The 18,151-nt window shown below is 37.9% G+C and overlaps 1 protein-coding gene across 1 annotated transcript in view; it reads right to left on the bottom strand.

Annotated features, from left to right (window-relative positions):
* Window positions 1-18,151, bottom strand: part of PLXDC2 (plexin domain containing 2) — a 278,497-nt gene that overhangs the window by 65,581 nt on the left and 194,765 nt on the right. Inside the window, exons 5-6 of the mRNA XM_075746340.1 lie at window positions 9,045-9,167; window positions 6,004-6,122 (exon numbers count right to left, since the gene is read on the bottom strand). Coding sequence (XP_075602455.1) covers window positions 6,004-6,122; window positions 9,045-9,167 — 242 coding nt within the window. The remainder of the gene's footprint in view (window positions 1-6,003; window positions 6,123-9,044; window positions 9,168-18,151) is intronic.

Below are 18,151 nucleotides of genomic sequence, written 5' to 3'. Positions count from 1 at the left end.
TCTTTTAGGAAGGAGTAATGGGTTCTTGCAGTACTAATGCCACAAGTTGTTTGTTGTTTTTTGGGGGGTTTTGTTTATAAATTTATTTTCATTACAACTTGGTTCTATGAGCTTGAAAGTCATAGAATCATAGAATCGTTTGTGTTGGAAGGGACCTTGAAGATCACCTAGTTCTAACCCCCCTAACACAGTCAGGAACACCCTCCACTAGACCAGGTTGCCCAAAGCCCCACCCAACCTGGCCGTGAACACTGCCAGGGAGGGGGCATCCACAGCTTCTCTGGGCAACCTGTTCCAGTGCCTCACCACCCTCACAGTGAAGAATTTTTTTGTGATACCTAATCTAAATCTACCCTCCATCAGCTCAAGGCCATTACCCCTTGTCCTATCACTCCATGTCCTTGTAAACAGTCCCTCTCCAGCTTTCCTGTCAACCCCTTCAGGTACTGTAAGGCTGCTATAAGTCACTTTCATTTTCACTATTTAATAAAAATTATGTATGACTCAGTGATATCTGGTAATAAAATAGGACACAGTAGAAACAGAACAGAAAATACAAACAAAAACTTCAGGAAAAGTTAGAAAATTTTGGAGCAGAAATGTCTCAGTAGATTTTGCCAAAATCCCTGCAGGTGTCCACTCTCTTGTGCTGGGCATCATAGTGAGAGTGAAGACCTTACAGAATCATTTTCTAAAACTAATAAGAAAGTTGTAGTAGGATCCAGACTAACAGACTGGCAGCTTTAAGAAGCAGCCAAAATTTTGGATATATGTTTTAGAAACAGGGACGTGTTTGTCTGAGGTGAGGAAATCACAAGTTAAATTAGTATCGCCAGCTCTTCAAAATGAGGTACATGCTGTGTCAAACAATTAGACATACAGACAGAGAGGCAGTCAAAGTAGAAGGGAATCCATGACCCAGGAAAACTCTTTTCTTACCTTGAAAAACTATGATGTTATTAAATCTGCATTTACAAATACATATGTTTATTTAAATTTAAAGTGTGGGAAAATTAGTCATTTTACAGAACTGAATACTTCCGTCACTCAGTGATGAGAGTACTGGGTCCCATTTTATAGGTGAAATCTTTTGAATGAGATGTCAAGATCAAATGGGCTTTTACCATATGACGGCCTATTAGGAAATGTGCCCTTTTGACAGATGGTTTGTAGTAAATGATAAAATAATTTATTGAAAATTACAGTAAAACATAGGTAGCAAGCAGATAGCTGGTGTTCTGAATTCCTCACCTGAATGGCAAGATATGTCACGACAGGCTGACACGTTAAACAGTTGAACAGTAAGCTAGGAATGTGGAACTGGTTGCTAATGGGTGGTAGGGGTTTTATGCTATTACACTCAGAGCACGGATTTTAACTAGAATCATTCCAAAGTGTGTATTAACTCTACCATAGACAATATGAACTCTTGTGTTCTACAAGTCACTAGTTTATGAATAAGCTTCCCAAATGCACATTAGCGCTAGGGCCATTGATATCTATATTTTGGATTATGTACTTTAATAATAGGGAGGAAGACATTTAGAATTCATGCTGAATTCTATTCGTCATTGGGATCAGTAATCTAGACAGTATTTTCCATCAGAGTTCTCAAATTTTATTCTTTTCAACTTTGACATTTCAGAATCTTACCCTTAAAAAAAGAATAAAAGGATGGCCTTTGCCTTTTTTCTGAAGGAGATGGTAAGCAGGGTGCAATTACTGCCCCACTTCAAAACTGAGTCAAAGATAAGAGCCAGAGTATGCTGCAAAATAATATTTAGGAACACAATAGTACTTATGTAGGGTTTTCATTGCCAGTTTCCTAAATAGTTATTAATTACAGGCAAAACTGCATGAAACTTAATCAAGAATTTTAAGTTGCATAAACCGATCACCTCATAAAATCAAAGATCCTGTTTTCTTGTTAACATTTTTGATAATAACAGAGGCAAAGAAATGCCAGACGTATAATGCAGGCAGAATATCCATGAAGACTGCATTTTTAAAAAATTTTTTTTTAATTAGTTTTCAGGTAACAATCACAAGGTTTGGAGTCTTGTTACTGAAAACAGAATATTTTCTATCATACATAGCAGGAGAATCAATTTTATCTGAAGTGCTAGCACTTAATCAGGTCCATTCAATTCTGCCTCCTTTCACAGTAGAACGAAATTCTGCTACACATCTCTTTTAGAATTATTTTCCAACTTCACATATTGGGCAATTTCAACTTTAATAATGGTTTCTGGATGACTACATAAATAAAGAGTCATTACTATTTAAATGAACAAAGAAAGCCTTCCAGCCAATGAAATTAAGAAAAATATCCTAAACCATTAAGAAAGCCTTTGGTACCTTTGCCTAATTTGTCCTGTATTAATCATGGACAGAAAAAGAAACCAAATGTTACACTAAGGAACATTAGCTATAAGCACTAATGAGAAAAGACAATATAGAATAGTTACTTTGTTCAAAAAGAAGTAAAGCTCTTGAGAATTGAACTTCTGTGAAATGTAGAATATAAGAAATGAGTATTCACTACTAATACATCAAAAAGTATGCCTTTGCAGAAAATTGTCTTTATTGCTATGTTCTGGTGGCTAGTTTGCACTGTAATGTACTTCATACATAGTGGAAGTGCACCAGCAAAATTTTCCTGCCAGATGATGTTTCCTGACATATTGACCATTTGCCAGAACACTAACAGCTGGTGTAAGCAAAGTGATATTTAAAATGGAAGGTGTATGCACTGTAAACAATGTAAATTGGTAAAGAAATAAGTATTTGGCTTGCTGTAGGAACTTGCTATATTTCAAATTGGGTTTAGACGTTGAAAACTTGACTGTACAGCTTCTTCTCCTACCAATTAACTCTTCAAAAGATATACTGATGTCTCCACATTTCACTATCCTGGTGGCTCAGCTCCTTTTCTAAACTTTTTCAGAATCTACTCTGGTTTTGGAAAACAATTGTGCATTTCAGACTGCTTCCTATTGGGCAAACAACAGAATGCACATTGGGCAGAACAGCTCCTTTGATAGCCAGCAAACCTCAGCCAAGATCCTGCCTTGGTGGTCAACACCAGGTTTATGAGGTAGCAAACTTGATGTGGGAGCAGGAAGGATATGAAAAAGGGAATCTCAAATCATTTAAATAAACAAGAAATAAAAGGCAAAATTTACCTGAAGTGCTGTAGACATAAAAGTCCCTATTTGTACCTACCTTAAATGTATAATCACAGTTATTTTAAAAGTAGATTCTTCAAGATAAACGGCTGGTGTCACTAGTACAGAGCTCCTGTGGGATGCTTTATAAAGTTACTGGCAACCTGTCTGCTTCATTTCTTACATGGTGTTTCAGCTTGGAGACTTTCAATGACAATGCAATGGAGACCTTGCAGATCTGCCATACATCACTGTCATTTTTGATGAACTGTGATGCTAAAATGAAATGGCACCAAAAAGACAGTAGAAATTTTCTCGTGCAATTTTTACTCATGCTAGTGAGCACTCACACAAGTAATCTTACTGGAGTTAATGGGGCTCCTGACAACATGACTCACCGGCAAGAGAAATGGTTCCAGAAGGAAGGACTTCCTCAGAAAGCAATGGATTCAGCACTGGAAAGTAAATCAATTTCCATCCAGACTTACAAGCACTAGAGTCAAGTTTAAATTGACAAGTGTCTCAGTTTTTCTTTTCAGACAATTTGTGTCTGATCAGTGATTGGGAATTTTATCCAATTTTCCTCATTTATGTGAAAAGCTGAGGTAGTTTTAACAGAATAAAAGCTGCAAATAAAGAGTGTAGTCTTCTGGAAATCTCAGCCTCCAAACCCATTCCCCAAGTGCTTCCCAGTGGAATACACTAGTTGTAACATCCTAAGATTTTACAAAAATCTTTGTCAAAAGATTTGCAGATCACTAGTATGTTACTATTAACACTTTAAAAAGTCTCTTTCCTTAACGCTGTGCAATAGGTCTAAAGTAATGTTTGGTAATTCCTTTTAGGACAAGAAAAACTTTAGGACATGGGGATTTCATAGATTCAGCAGTGGAAAAAATGCAAATTATCTCATTTCTAAATTCCAATTCTTTCTGTCTCAAGATTAATGAAAAGAACATTAATAACTACTCCCCACAAAAGCACTGTGGTTCTGGAGGAATCTTCCAGTAGTGCAAGGAAAGCAAGCAGACTATGCCATTATAGCACAGAAATTGTTTATCCACAGATTAAATGCCATAGTTGCATGCAATTCTAGGGAACCACGTGTGATTAATGAGGTGGCCCATTTCCTCCTGTCTTCTAAATGAATAAAGTTTTCCACTGCCTGGCACTCCGCATCATCATTTACATTTATGCAAAATGAATGCAAGATACTATCAATTTATAGCAACAGCTTCTATCACCCATATTAGATTCATTTTGCACACGGCTGGACAGTAACAGACAGGGCAGAGCATCTCATAACCAAGAACACTAGTGTCCTGAAAATGTCACCATTTTAATGTCAGAATGCATATATAGTTCTTGTCAAATTTATCTTAAAATTCAAACTGAAGTAGTGTCCTTCCCCTCTTCTCTGGGCCTTGAAGGCAGGAACTTTTCTGCAGTCTTTAAAAAGATATTTTTTTTTCTTTATAAAGGTTTCAAGAATAAACAAAGCTTTGGTGCGCACTCTTTTGATCAAGCACAGGCTCCATTATGCTAAACAGAGTAAAGCTTTCATGAAACTGCATTTTCACAGATGAAGACTACTAGCCTGCACATAAAATTCAGAAACAGCGCCTAGGCAGACCTTGCATCAGCATGTCTTTTATAAAATAAGAAAGTCAGGTACATGGGCATACCAGAAGTTTCTTGTGTCTACAAAACTAATCCAGTAAGAGTATCCTGCAGCAATCCTGTTTGCAAGGTGCAAAGACATCTATCTTAGGTGAAGATATGACTGCTGCTAGTAGTATAGCTCAGATCCTCACTAGCTTTCTAATGAAAGGGAGAGGAGTACTATTATTTTTGCTTCATTCAGGTGTGCGGCTTCAACACAGGCATGAAAAATGAGCCTGAAGGCTCACAACTGGTTTATAGCAGAGAGAGAAGAGAACCAAGATTCCTCCAAGTCTGGACAATCAGTCATATCACTGATTACATTTTTTTTAATATAAGGAGGATAACAGAGAGACTTTTATTTTCAAGAGAAAGTCACACTTTGCATGCCAAGCTGAGATTAAAATAATCAACAATAAGAAAGTGTTCTTTGCCCCTAGAGATTTGATCTTATCTACCTTCTGATTCTCATTTGCATGAAATTCAACTGGAGGTGTAGCCTCTAGGCTATAGCCTCCAGGACTCTAGCAGCTTTAGCAAGAAAAAAAAAAATCACCTAAAGTAACAGCTGAAATTCTGAAACGCTTGGAGAATGCAGAAGAGCCCAACCAAGACAACAACATATTGGTGCTATGAAGGCAAACCAAATGGCCTCAGTCTAAGCAGTGTTATCACCAAATAGGTGGAAAACCTCACAAAGCTAGAGATACAAACCATTTATTTCTTTTTTTAAATATATGTGCTTTGAAATACATCAGTTGCCAAGAAATAATTGCTGCAGGAAAAAGGTGACCTTTTAATACTAACCCTTGATTCTAGAGTATTTTCAAACAGGCCCAAATTAGGTGAACTAATCGACCCTTGAAAATCCAAGAGGAATTTACAAAACAGTCAAGAATTTACTAAACGCTCAATACTTATAACCACCCAAAAAAGGGCAGTTGAAATCCAGCAGTAGCACATTTGAGCCATGTTGATGGTTTTCAAGCCCATCACATGAACATCACTTTTACAATAAAATGTCATTTTCAGCAAAATAGTGATCTTATAAACAATATAATGAAATGATCTTATATAACTGAACTGTCAAATATCTCCCCAAAAAATTAGGGAAATTCCTGTCAGGTATAAAGTAATTTGTCTACTTAAATGACAATTTTCACACCCAACTTACTTCTTTGTAGCCGAAAATGATACGCCCATCATTGAGAAGGGTGGCCTGAAAAGTGAAACTGCCCAGGTTGTAATTATCCTGCAGATGTACATGGTCCCACTGGACAACTAGTGCTGTGCCTGTGAACCCCAGAGTGGGGGTGGAGAGGCAAAGGGAGGAAAAAAATGTGAGAAAAATGTTAACTCACTGTAGGAAAAAATACTTAACTGCAGTTACTTGAAACAAGAACAGTGATTTGCTTCTTTTTAGCAACTTTCAGCCCAACATCTTGAAATGCCAACAATATTACAAACACAAGTTGCAACTGAAATCCTCTTAAAGGTAGACACCACAGTGCCACAAATACCTATATCAACTACTCGCACAAAAGTCTGCTAAAGCAAGAGTGGTTAAGTAACTTGTTTGGAATTGCACGAGGAGTCAACAATCACTAAAGGTAGGATCCAGCACTCAGAATTCAGGTGTGCTGCCACAACCACTGCTCTGCAGTGGCTTTTTTTCAAATATATATATACACACACACACACCCCCCCTTGATGACTTTGAAATGTGAAGTGCTAATAGCATTGCCTTTTTAGTAAAAGTTATTATTTGAGGAATTCAGATTCTGCCATTAACTATGCATTAATATAAATAGCATTAATTTTTTTCTGCATGGTGCAAGCCCTTGCTGAGGTTCTGCGAGTTAAAAAATATTAGGTGTTGGCAATAAATAAAGTTTAAATTAAAACCACTAAGAATTCATAGACAGGGTAAATATTGAGTCTGGTGTGCAGAGATTTAGTTGCAAGAGGCTCATTAATATTCATGGGAGTTCTCTGGCTGAATATCCACTTATCACACTAAAAATGTACCCCAAGCAACTTGCACATCCTGTGAGCATGTTTTACAGCTGTTAAGGGTTACATTCAAGCAGCTTGGCTGAAAGACACTTATCACCAAAATTGTGTTTACTGAAAATGACTTTTTCGTCTTTATATGCCTTTCTCAACATATACTCTCTTTGGCACTAATGGGAGTTATGTGCTTTGATTCACAACACTTTAATTTCATTTCTTCCTGGAGTGTTCAAGGTGGGTCAGTACGCATCCAGCTCAATGCATTTTTGATATATCCTTGAAACATCTTTTGTCACAGATCTTCTGTGCTGTGATTTTCATGAACACATCTTGGCAGGGGATGCCATGAAACTATGAGCATGCAAATTTTTGGTGCACACTACACTAAGTCCACTGCATTATTGTCCCATGTGTCTTTCATAAGTATAGTACATGCTCATTAATTGCGCACACAATGCATTTTTCCTTCTGTGACCACATTTATTAACTCCTTTCTGAATATTTATTTGATTGTATTAAATTTCATTTTAAAGGAATTTAAAGGGACTTTTAAATTTACTGGAGTAAAAATAGCCAGAACTTCTTGCAGTCAGTCTTTGAGTACCTCAGATCTATGTACATCTCAGAATTCCAAGCTAAAGTGGAAGTCAGTTGCCACCAAAACAGTCTTCTCATCCCCAGGGCCTTTGTGCGTACGTAAGTTCCTTGCAGTTAGCTCCATGCGTGAGACTTGGAGTGGTCACCACGCTCTATGCTTGCCCACTACAGATGCCACTCTAAAGCAGCACACTTACAGGGATAAACCACAGATAAGTAAGAAATAAGGAGCTGAAGATACAATTTACTCAGTTCCTTTTTATTTGGGGTAGGATAGCAAATTCTTTGTCCTAAAACACATGGGATCCAAAAGATCATCATGCCTTACACATGAAGAGTGATCCAAAATCTCGAAGAAGTGTTCCACCTTGTCATGAAAGCCATGTGATACAGTCTGATACACCTGGTGTGATGACTGGAAGTGAGGAGTACAATGAGAATTAGCAATGTCTTCCCCAGAATCCTCAGATTCTTTCAGTAAAGATGACAAATCTCAGGCCATAATGTCAAATACTTAATGAAATGAAAATAATTTTTTTTCTGTTTGAAAATTCTCCATGCAAGGAGTGGGATTTTCTTATGTAAGTCTATTTTATTGGATTTTTAACAAAAAAATGCTGCAAGTAATGACTAGATTGAAAGGAAAGGCTATGACTAGGTGCAAAGGTTATAGGATACATTTTGATCCCTGATCTAAAGAATAAAAATTAACACACCTGGCTGGAAATGTGACATATTGTTGGACATGCTCATAATTTGTGCTTAAATTCACTATGAATAAGCATACATCGAATGGCACAGGCTTATCCAGGTAGATTTAAAACAGTCATAGATCTCATGATATCAAGTCATGATATTAAATTAAGTTTTAAATTCAGAATAGACAGTCACTGCCATTGTATTTGATCACTAAAGGCCCAAGGTAAGGCACCAGATGCCTTTTAATCACATAGGTTATATTTTCAAAATATGGATTATAACTGACTTCATGAGACAAATATCCACACATTCAAGGCCTTTGAAACATCTCACAGAGCTTCAAGTATAACACAGCAGTTTACTTTTTACTCTTTCAATCTTTTGTACAAGGGACTGTTGAGAACTTGTGGTGTAGATGAGTGTATTGGATTCCAATCCTGGGACTCCATGCACACTTAGTCATTGACAGGTTTATTAACCTTATACCTGCCCTGCTTCTGTGTATTCTTGCTATTGTATTCCACAAATGCTATTTTCATTTCAGCTAGTGGGTGGATGGTATTTACTATATATTTTGAAGTAACAGGAATTTGCACTTTTTTACAAGACAGATTTTTTCTTCTAAAACTGATAAAATACATTGCTAGTTTGAGTTTATATACTTTAACATCCAGAAGATATCTGTCCAATTAGGGAAAAGCATTCATGACTCTTTAACAATGTTCTAAATTAAGAACTGTTTATGGATGTCTAGCCACATGCTATATACAGCCTGTGAGGTTAAAAAAAAAAAAAAGAAAAAAATTTTTAAAAAATCTTCAGTTTTTCCTTCAAAAATAGTTATTTAGGAAAAGATAAAGAGCCAAGGGACACCGACACATTCATTTATGAAGGACTACTACATACCATTATCAAAGTATCTGACTGTTGAATTTCTTGACACACTGGGGTCAAAATTTGCCATTAAGGGTGCAATATATTGTGTAGCTGTTAGCATTCGATGCACAACTTCTCCAGTATATATGAAACCTACAAAAAAAAAATATTGAGACCATTTCAGTAATTTCTGAAAAGTTTTAATAGAATGGCAGGTTGAACTAGGCATTGCCAGAGCATTAAAGGGTCATCTGAGAGAAATTAATCCCACCACCAATTTTAGAGTGAATTAAGATCTAAAATTTCAGGAAAATGTCTGTGATGGCTGCCAGAAGAACAAGATCCAAGATGAACAAAGGAACAATCCGTTCAAGAAGCAAGTTTTCATACAGAAATAAAACCAGAGAAAACTCAAGGAAGAATTATTCCGATTATGGACAAAATACAGACATATGGCATTATCAAAATGAGCCATTTACCACCATGCATATTCCATAGTGCTTTCCAACCATTCAAAAAATCTGGAATTTGTTTTGCTTTTGCAAATTGTTACCTCTTCAAAAGTTAGTCTAACCCTTTCTCATATTTCTAGAGACAGAGTAAGAGACTATTTCAGATAAGGAGAGCTGACAACGTTTAAAAAAACCAAAATCAGACGAAGATTGGAACAGACAGGATTTTTTTCATGATTATGAGCCAAGCAGCATTGCTACTGTATTCTTGGTAGTGTCAGGTCTCACTAGTTTATCCTACTCATCCCTGAATCCCCAGTACTCCTCAGATGAACAGTGGGCTTCTTTTCATCAGAACTAGAGTTCTTCCTCCAATGTTCAACTCTGGGGCCACCAACATAAGAAGGACATGGAGCTGTTGGAGTGAGTGCAGAGGAGCGCCACGAGGATGATGATCAGAGGGCTGGAGCACCTCTCCTATGAAGACAGGCTGAGAGTTGGAGTTGTTCAGCCTGGAGAAGAGAAGGCTCCACGGAAACCTTAGAGTACCTAAAGGGTACTCTAGTACCTAGAGCCTTCCAGTGCCTTCCAGAGCCTTCTAGAAAGCCTTCCAGTACCTAAAGGGGCCTATGGGAAATCTGGAGAAGGACTGTTTACAAGGGCATGGAGTGACAGGACAAGGGGTAATGGCTATAAGCTGAAGGAGGGTAGATATAGATTAGGTATCAGGAGGAAATTCTTCACTGTGAGGGTGGTGAGGCACTGGAACAGGTTGCCCAGAGAAGTTGTGGATGCCCCCTCCCTGGCAGTGTTCAAGGCCAGGTTGGATGGGGCTTTGGGCAATGTGGTCTAGTGGAGGGTGTTCCTGCCCATGTTAGGGGGGTTGGAACTAGATGATCTTTAAGATCCCTCCCAACCCAACCCATTCTATGAATCTACGATTCAGAGAACAGTCATCTACAGTGAATACAGTAATACTGCAGGTTTTTTCAAAGCAAATCTTAGTGTATTTTAATGGCAGGAAATCAGTGACATTTTAAACAATAAATGGTCTACAAATAAACCTATATTGGTTAGGTTTGCCAGCTACACTTCAGCTGACTAATGGGACTAATTTCTTTAGATGTCCCAATCTAAAGCCTGACTTAAAAACTCCCATTACCCTAGTGTGAGTCTTTTCTTAAGTTTTATTTTAGCTTTTGCCTTGCAAGTCAAAACTGACAAACTTTAAGCTGATTTCAGCTACAGGTAGATCTTCAAAACTAAGGTCTGCATATTACCTCTCCTCTTAAAGTGTTTACCAGATGGTGACTTGTGCTGAAGTGTTTGCTTTTCCTCGTTCGGTTGATTTAATGAAGTATACTCCAACAGCAAACACAGAGTTGGCTGAAAATTTTCTAACAGAAAAAAATCTGTTTGGAAGATATCTCACAGAAATTCAATTCTACACTGGCAAACGGTAGTATCCATGCAACAGTATTTATGCTGGTCTGTGTTTTCTTTTACTTCTTCAGTCATATTGAGAGTCTGTGTTCCTCCACAGCCGCTTTTACTGTCAAGCCCAAGAGGTCCTTTGTCACATTTAGTATCATCGCAATACAACACATGATGAAGGAGCGTAAAAATGTATGATTGTGAAATACCAGAACTAAACACAAACCTGAACAATTGGAATTACCCTCAAAGTAGAAATACCATTTTCCAGCCAAGTCTGGTTAATATACGATATTAAAAAACTATTAGTGTGCAATCCCAGTTTCTTAACGACAGTATCTCCATTCTAACCACCGTGAGATTGAGACAGATTTGTTAAAATGCTTGTTTGATATAAGAAATCTCTGACAGCATGAGAAAAACAACAAGTTTCTAGAGTGCTTTAGACATCCTTCTACTCCTGTCCTCTCCTGAAACATGTTGATGCTTGCCAACTGTTCACGGAACTTGTCCTAGATGCTATAAACAAACAAACAAAAATGGTGGTTCTTTAGAATCATTTTCTTGCATGGCTGGTAGCAGTTAAAATCAAGTACCATGAAGTCAACTCAAGTGGAGGTGATAGGAGACCTAAAAAAAGCCAGGTGTGGAGAAAATGCAACAAAAGATTCAGCTGGAAACATTTGTCATTGACAAAGGGGTGAGCTATGACCCTAGGTGCCTTTACTTCATTTAAAACACACCTATGTATTCAAACAATCAGTATTTTAATATCTGGACACCCCCCTAACTACTAAATTAATTCTTAAGACTAAACTACAACTGTCTTTTTCTATTTAGGGGGGTAGATTCTTTCAGTTAAACATCTAAATGCTATTTTTCTCTTTTGCTAATTGATAGGGAGAGAGAAATGTCAACTGAAGAGTCCACTGACACATATTTACAGGTCATGTATAAACCTGAACTTTTGGAACATAACAACTGTGGCTGTAATTTTACTCTATTAAGCATCATTTTAGGATAGCCAACAGTCTTGCCAAAGTACAGTCCCTGAAATGCATTTTCATTATTTCCTATTTATTGCTGTCTGCTTCTAAAATGTCATTGCCTTGAGAAGCATTCCCTCATGCTTATTTAGACATTTTAAATACATATCATTTCATAGCACATTTGTGCCACTTATTATCCCTATGGTCATGTGCACACATATTTTAACACAATCTTGGGTAGGTCTATAATCTTGAAACCATTCCTCAAAAATATTTTGAAGACAATATAAACAAAACCTCTGAATCCATATTCACGTGTTACAATTAGCCTTAATACTTCAGTACTTATTCATCCCTTGCACAACGGTCCTATCCTTACACAGTTTCCCTTTCATGCTTTCATCCCATTTACAGTATAAATGTCACCATTTTAACTAATAATGAGGCAGATACAATAGGAAAAGAAAGGACTTAATTGTGCTGGAACACATAACTAAGTAAAGCAGCCCAGGTAATTAGTAACCAGAGAGCGTATTTCCAAGTGTTTGCCGGATGCAGCTTTACTTTAGACAAAAATGGAAAGCAGGAGGTGGATGATAGCTAGGAAGCAGGCAGGCCTTGCATGAAGATCATTCTAATGTGAACTCCAGTCATGCATTGGAACAACTTGAAAAGAAACACGAAGTCATTTCAAATTATCCCAGAGATTCAAAGGCTGAAGCCACTGTTGAGCATGGACATTTTATCATTGCCACTACAACTTGAAGAAACCAGCAAATCTAACATTAACTTATTCCTGAATGGACTTCCACAGAAAATTGGCTTATACTATCTGTGACCTAATTTTCTGACAGTGGTAAATGCCCATGGTTGATTCATTTAGTCAAGGAAGAATTTTTCAGACCTGCAGTTTCCTGAACCACTTAATCTCTCCTTTGTGGGAGGGGTTGTTAGAGCTTTTTTCCAAAGCTCTCCACAAGTACTATACCTAGAAGCATAATATGCTCTTAAATTCTGGAATGAAGATAAATAGGAAAGAGTGCTCAGCATTTTGTAAGTTTTATAAGTATATATAATTCTAACTAAAACTAAGGATGATCTAATACTAAAGCCACTTGTAAATCAAGGAGGGTATACTCCTAGTCCTCAGTGTATAAATGCATACTCACACAAAAAGAGGGGAAATATATATATATAAACCTATTTAAATATGAAAGCACACTTCCACTTGAGGCAGGACCCTGACTTGATTTTAAAATGCATTTTACATCTGAATTTATCCATTCCAAAATATGCTCCGTGCCTGTTGCACTTTAACATATTAGATTTACATGTAAGATGTAACACACAAGATTACAACAATCTGCACATAAGCTTTCTGTGGTTTCTTTTTTCTAGTCCTAGTTGTGCACAAACTCGTTACCACTTAGAAAGTTTCTGACAATGTTTGCCAACGGTGCAGAATAACAGAATACAGGTTCAAAGCAGCACAGGCAACTTTGAAGTTGCTATTGTGCATCTATAAAGATATGATAGGATATGGAATATGCAGGCAACATAAAAATGAAACACCTAGGTTGATAACTATCTCCCCCCTTCTAAGATGCTGCATGAACAAGTTACATAAACCTGAGCCTGACTTTCTATAGGTGACATTATGATAAACAGGCTTTGCAGTTTAGCATTTAGTTGAATTAGAACAAAAACCACTTTAGATTATAACTTCATATGTGATTTATTTTTAAATATCTGAAACAACTGAATATCTTAAAAGCATCATACTGAATACGGGGTATAAATGAATTATACTTCTATGTACTTGTGATGAGTAGGCTCCATTTTGAGAATACATATTTTAGATACTCAATACTTCTTCAAATCTATTATGACAGTTCAGTCTTTACCTATGCAGTGTGCTGACTTTTGCCAGCTGCCACACACCCACCCATCTGCTGTCTCATGTGCCTTCCTCAATGGGAGAGGGGGACAAAATAAGGTGAAAAAACTTCTGGGTCCAGATATAGACAGGGAGAACACTTGCCAGTTACTGTCATGGACAAAACAAAATTGACTTGGGGAAAATTTAATTAATTCCCAGATAAAATAGATATGGATAGTGAGAGATAAACTAAAACAACATCTTCTCCCCACCCCTCCCTTTTTCCCAGTGTCAACATCACTCCTTCATTCATGACTCCTCCACCTCCTTGCCACCATTGAGTAGTGCAAGGGGATGGGGATTATGGGTTGCAGTCAGTTCATAACACTTCATCTTTGTCGCTCCTTCCTCCTCACATTTTTCCCTGCTCCAGTGCAGGTCCTTCTCACGGGCTGCAGCCCTTCAGGATAAATCTACTCCAGCATGGGTCCTCCAAAGGCCATGATTCCTTCAGGACATTTCCAGTGCAGGGTCCTACACTGGCTGCAGCGTGGATATCTGCTTCAGTGTGGGCTCTTCCGTGGGCTGCAGGCAAATACCTGCTCCACCCTGGTCTTCTCCACAGATGCTTCAGTGCCTAGATGACCTCCTCCCCCTCCTTCTCTCCCCTTGGTGTTCACAGAGTTGTTTCTCACACTTTTCCCCTCACTCTTGATGCTACTGCACAACATTTTTTACCCTTTCTTGAATATGTTTTCCCAGAGGTACCACCAGCTTGGCTGATGGGCTCAGCTGTGTCCTGCAGTGGGTCCATTGGAGCTGGCTGGATCCACCCCTGTCTGACACGGGGCAGCCACCCCACTACCAAAACCTTGCCACAGACCCCTAATACAACCTAAGACTTAACCTAAAATTTTACTTAACGTTATTCACTTGAATGACTGGAAGTTCTAGTATCTTGTTAGGAGTTTTTTTTATTTTAGAACAGTGATTTTCTAGTAGAAGACAGGCGGAAATTTGCAGCTGAAACAGAGCACTTAATGCACTAGTCTTCCCTCAGCAATTGCTAGCTCTTGCCCAGGTCAGGTCACTCCCACTGTATAATACCTTTTGTCTTCTAAAAAGGGAAAAATGTTCTGGCAAAAAGAAAATGATCTAGAGAAAAACAATCATTGCGTCTGCTGAAAAATGAAAAATTTAATGGCAATAAATAATAGCAATGAAATAAGTGGATATGGATTTACTCCTTCAAATAGCCATGACATTGCTTTCATAAAAAGCACATAAAATTTTGCTTCTTCTCCAAAACGATCTTTATTGGAAATAAATACCTGAAACAATAGTTCTTTCAACCTGAAATACCAAGCAACGCATTTGAAAAGAGTAGGAATGCTTGAAACCACTTTGTATAGCTGCCAATAAGCAGTTTGTCATAGACTTCAATAAAACCCTGTAATTATCTTGCCTTTTCACAGTTCTGAAGAATTTGAGAGCTTGACTGAATGGCAGGTAAGTTCCACCAAAACCCCATAAACCAACTCTACTTATCAGGTGTTTTTGCCATCATGGTACAAGTTGGCTCATGTACCTTTTGTACAGTGACATTCATGTTTTAGGTGCAGACATCAATATTACTTTTATGATCTACAAAGCCCGATGTGTTTTAAAGGTAACTAACCGCTCCCCTTCCACATCGGTTGACGTTACCCAAAGTGTGTCAGGGAGTCCCTGGAGAAGGCTTTTTTCTGACATACAATGTGCCTGAATATGTTGACTCACAGGGAAGCAAAAGACATGACGTACATTTTTCTTGAGACAGCTTACTTAATTCCAGATCAGAGAAGTGAACAGATGATACTTGGAATTTATGACCAAATGAAAAAGTATGCATTTAAAAAAACCCAAATGGATGGAGTGGTACAAGAACCTGGACCTCAAAACAAAGAACAAATCCAACCATCTTATACAAAATATTAAATGTAGAAAGAAATAAGACTGCTTTGTAAAAAAAAAAAAAAAAAAAAAAAAAGGTTCATTTTCTTATCAGGCAGCTAATGTTAAGTAAAACCATATGTTAAAACCCTCAGTAATACAACAAGCTGTGGTTACTTAGCTGGAAAAGGAGCTGCCTGCCAGCAGCAGCTGAACAATGAAAGGTTTTGCACGAGAGAGACTGTCACTGGGCAAAGGCAGAGCTGCCATTCGAGCCACAGTTCAGTGCGGGTTTACTTGAGTGTCTTTGCAGCATATAAACTAGAGGGGAAATAGCAGAGCAGCTTCTGAAAAACGGAACCAAAGTGGTTTCCCTAAGAGGATAGGCTCCAACCGAGATCACACAAGGGAAAGCCTTGATTTCAGCTTCTATATTCACATATGCAACAAGATTTGTACAGATTCGTCAACACACTCTCACACACACTCTGAAATGTCTTGTTGCATAAAGGAATCATTCCTTTCATCTCTCTCTGTTCATTTTATTACTTAAGCAGGGTGAGAGTACATGACTTCTGCTGCTCATTTTCCTCCAAAACACTCTGAAACTATTTGTGCAGCCAGGAGAGAAAACTGCAGAGAAAATGGCAGGAGCTTCCCAGCTCTCTGGCTGCTTGTCTTTTGGTCTCAGCATAACCAAAGCCTTTTGAGAGGATCTGCCCTGGGGCATTTGGTCATCTTGTATGACCCCAAAGCTACCTCAATGGGTACCAGTGCTTCTACTCTGTCTTTACCATCTTAGACCCAGCACACTGCCCATTTTTGATGGATACCAAAGGCAGCACAAGTACAGTACTGTACAGATTAAGACGTACCACAATTTTCACAACTATATCCCTGACCTAGAATTAATATATTGTTGAAAGACTGACATAAATCATGATATTTTATCTACCTCATCTAAGGATATACTTCCCCATCCCTGATGAAGACGACAGTAGGAGAGAAACAATAAAAACACCACCATAACCAGCTGTGGGGCCAAAGAGGTGTTTAATGCCTAGTTTCTATCGAGCAGAGTTGAGCATCATCGACCAAGACAAAGATAAGCTACTCACAACTTAATGGGGGGTAAAAACCCCTCACATCCTAAAATTGATTCATATGCCATCTTGATGTCTCCAGCTGCTAGAGATATTCTTGCCAAAGAAAAAATTTGGAAAGTGGATCAAAAATTCTTCCTCTGATTTCTCCAACTCACTGACTATGATCATTGGTAATACAAAATGGTGCATTCATTTCTCTTGTTAAATTACTATTTGGTGGGACAGTAGGAAAAATAGATCAGAGAGAGAGACTGAGAGGTAGAACATGAGAATTTATATAAATATCCTGTAAGACTGATGGTCTAATAGTAATTTCAAAAATTAAAATAATTCTCAGACTTAGCATATTCTGAGACAAATATTGTATTTAATTCTACCCAACAACATCTTGGCATGTCTGCATGAGATTAGCCTTAAAGACCATTTCAGCAATTTCTGGATATTCCCATTTGTAAATAGAAAGCTGCAAATAAATTGAAGAGGGAAATCAGCGTACAGTTTGTTGCTATTTGTAGCTAAGAAGCCCAGACTTAGGGAGCGAAATAAGAGGTAGTGAAATGTATCTGCACCCTCTGTAAAGATTACTGGTGCATACAAAGGCAGGAAGGGAAGAGCAGCCTCTGCCTCAGGGCCACCCCATGCTGTGTGCACTCTGTCTCATATTGTCCCTTGCTGAAATCACTCCAATACCTTGGTCCAGACCTATTAGTGAGCCCAGCTCGGTGGGACCAGTCCACAGACATCCCATCTAAGATCTCCTTCATTTGCCGACCACGTGCTAATATGTACCTACAAAAATAAACACCCAAACCAAAAATCAAACCATTAAAATCTTTCACTATGTGAACAGATATTCCTTAATGCACTTTTTCTGTAGTAAGATGCTAGAGAGCACAGCTATCATTTGGGAAAGCTGTGGCCTCATCTGCCTTCAGCACAAACCACCAAGCTCTCCCCAGTAGGAAGGCCAGAAAATTTTAGGATTGCATGTTGTTACTTAGGCTTATTTAACCATCAGCTGAGATTAATAAACGATAAAGAACACGAGCATAACTCAGGAAGATATGGATTTGTATTTTCAGTGTCAGAGAATTCCAAATTGTTCTACCACTGGAAAACATCAACTTTTAAGCAGCTGGTTCTTATGCAGTTATTCACTTCAAAAATATTTTTGTAAATTTTTATTAAAACTTAGTACCTAATAAAATCCTGACATCCTTTTATTCACTACCCATTCAAGAAAACTAATTTCAGTTGCAAAACTCATTTGCAAAAACCTCTGCTCTGTTCAAACAGGAGAATAAATTATGTTTTGTGCCACATGTGAGACTATAGACACTAGACT

This window comes from Balearica regulorum, chromosome 2 (genome assembly GCF_011004875.1).
Source record: "Balearica regulorum gibbericeps isolate bBalReg1 chromosome 2, bBalReg1.pri, whole genome shotgun sequence".
Lineage (NCBI taxonomy): Eukaryota > Metazoa > Chordata > Aves > Gruiformes > Gruidae > Balearica > Balearica regulorum.
This window is presented reverse-complemented; position numbering and strand designations above follow the sequence as displayed.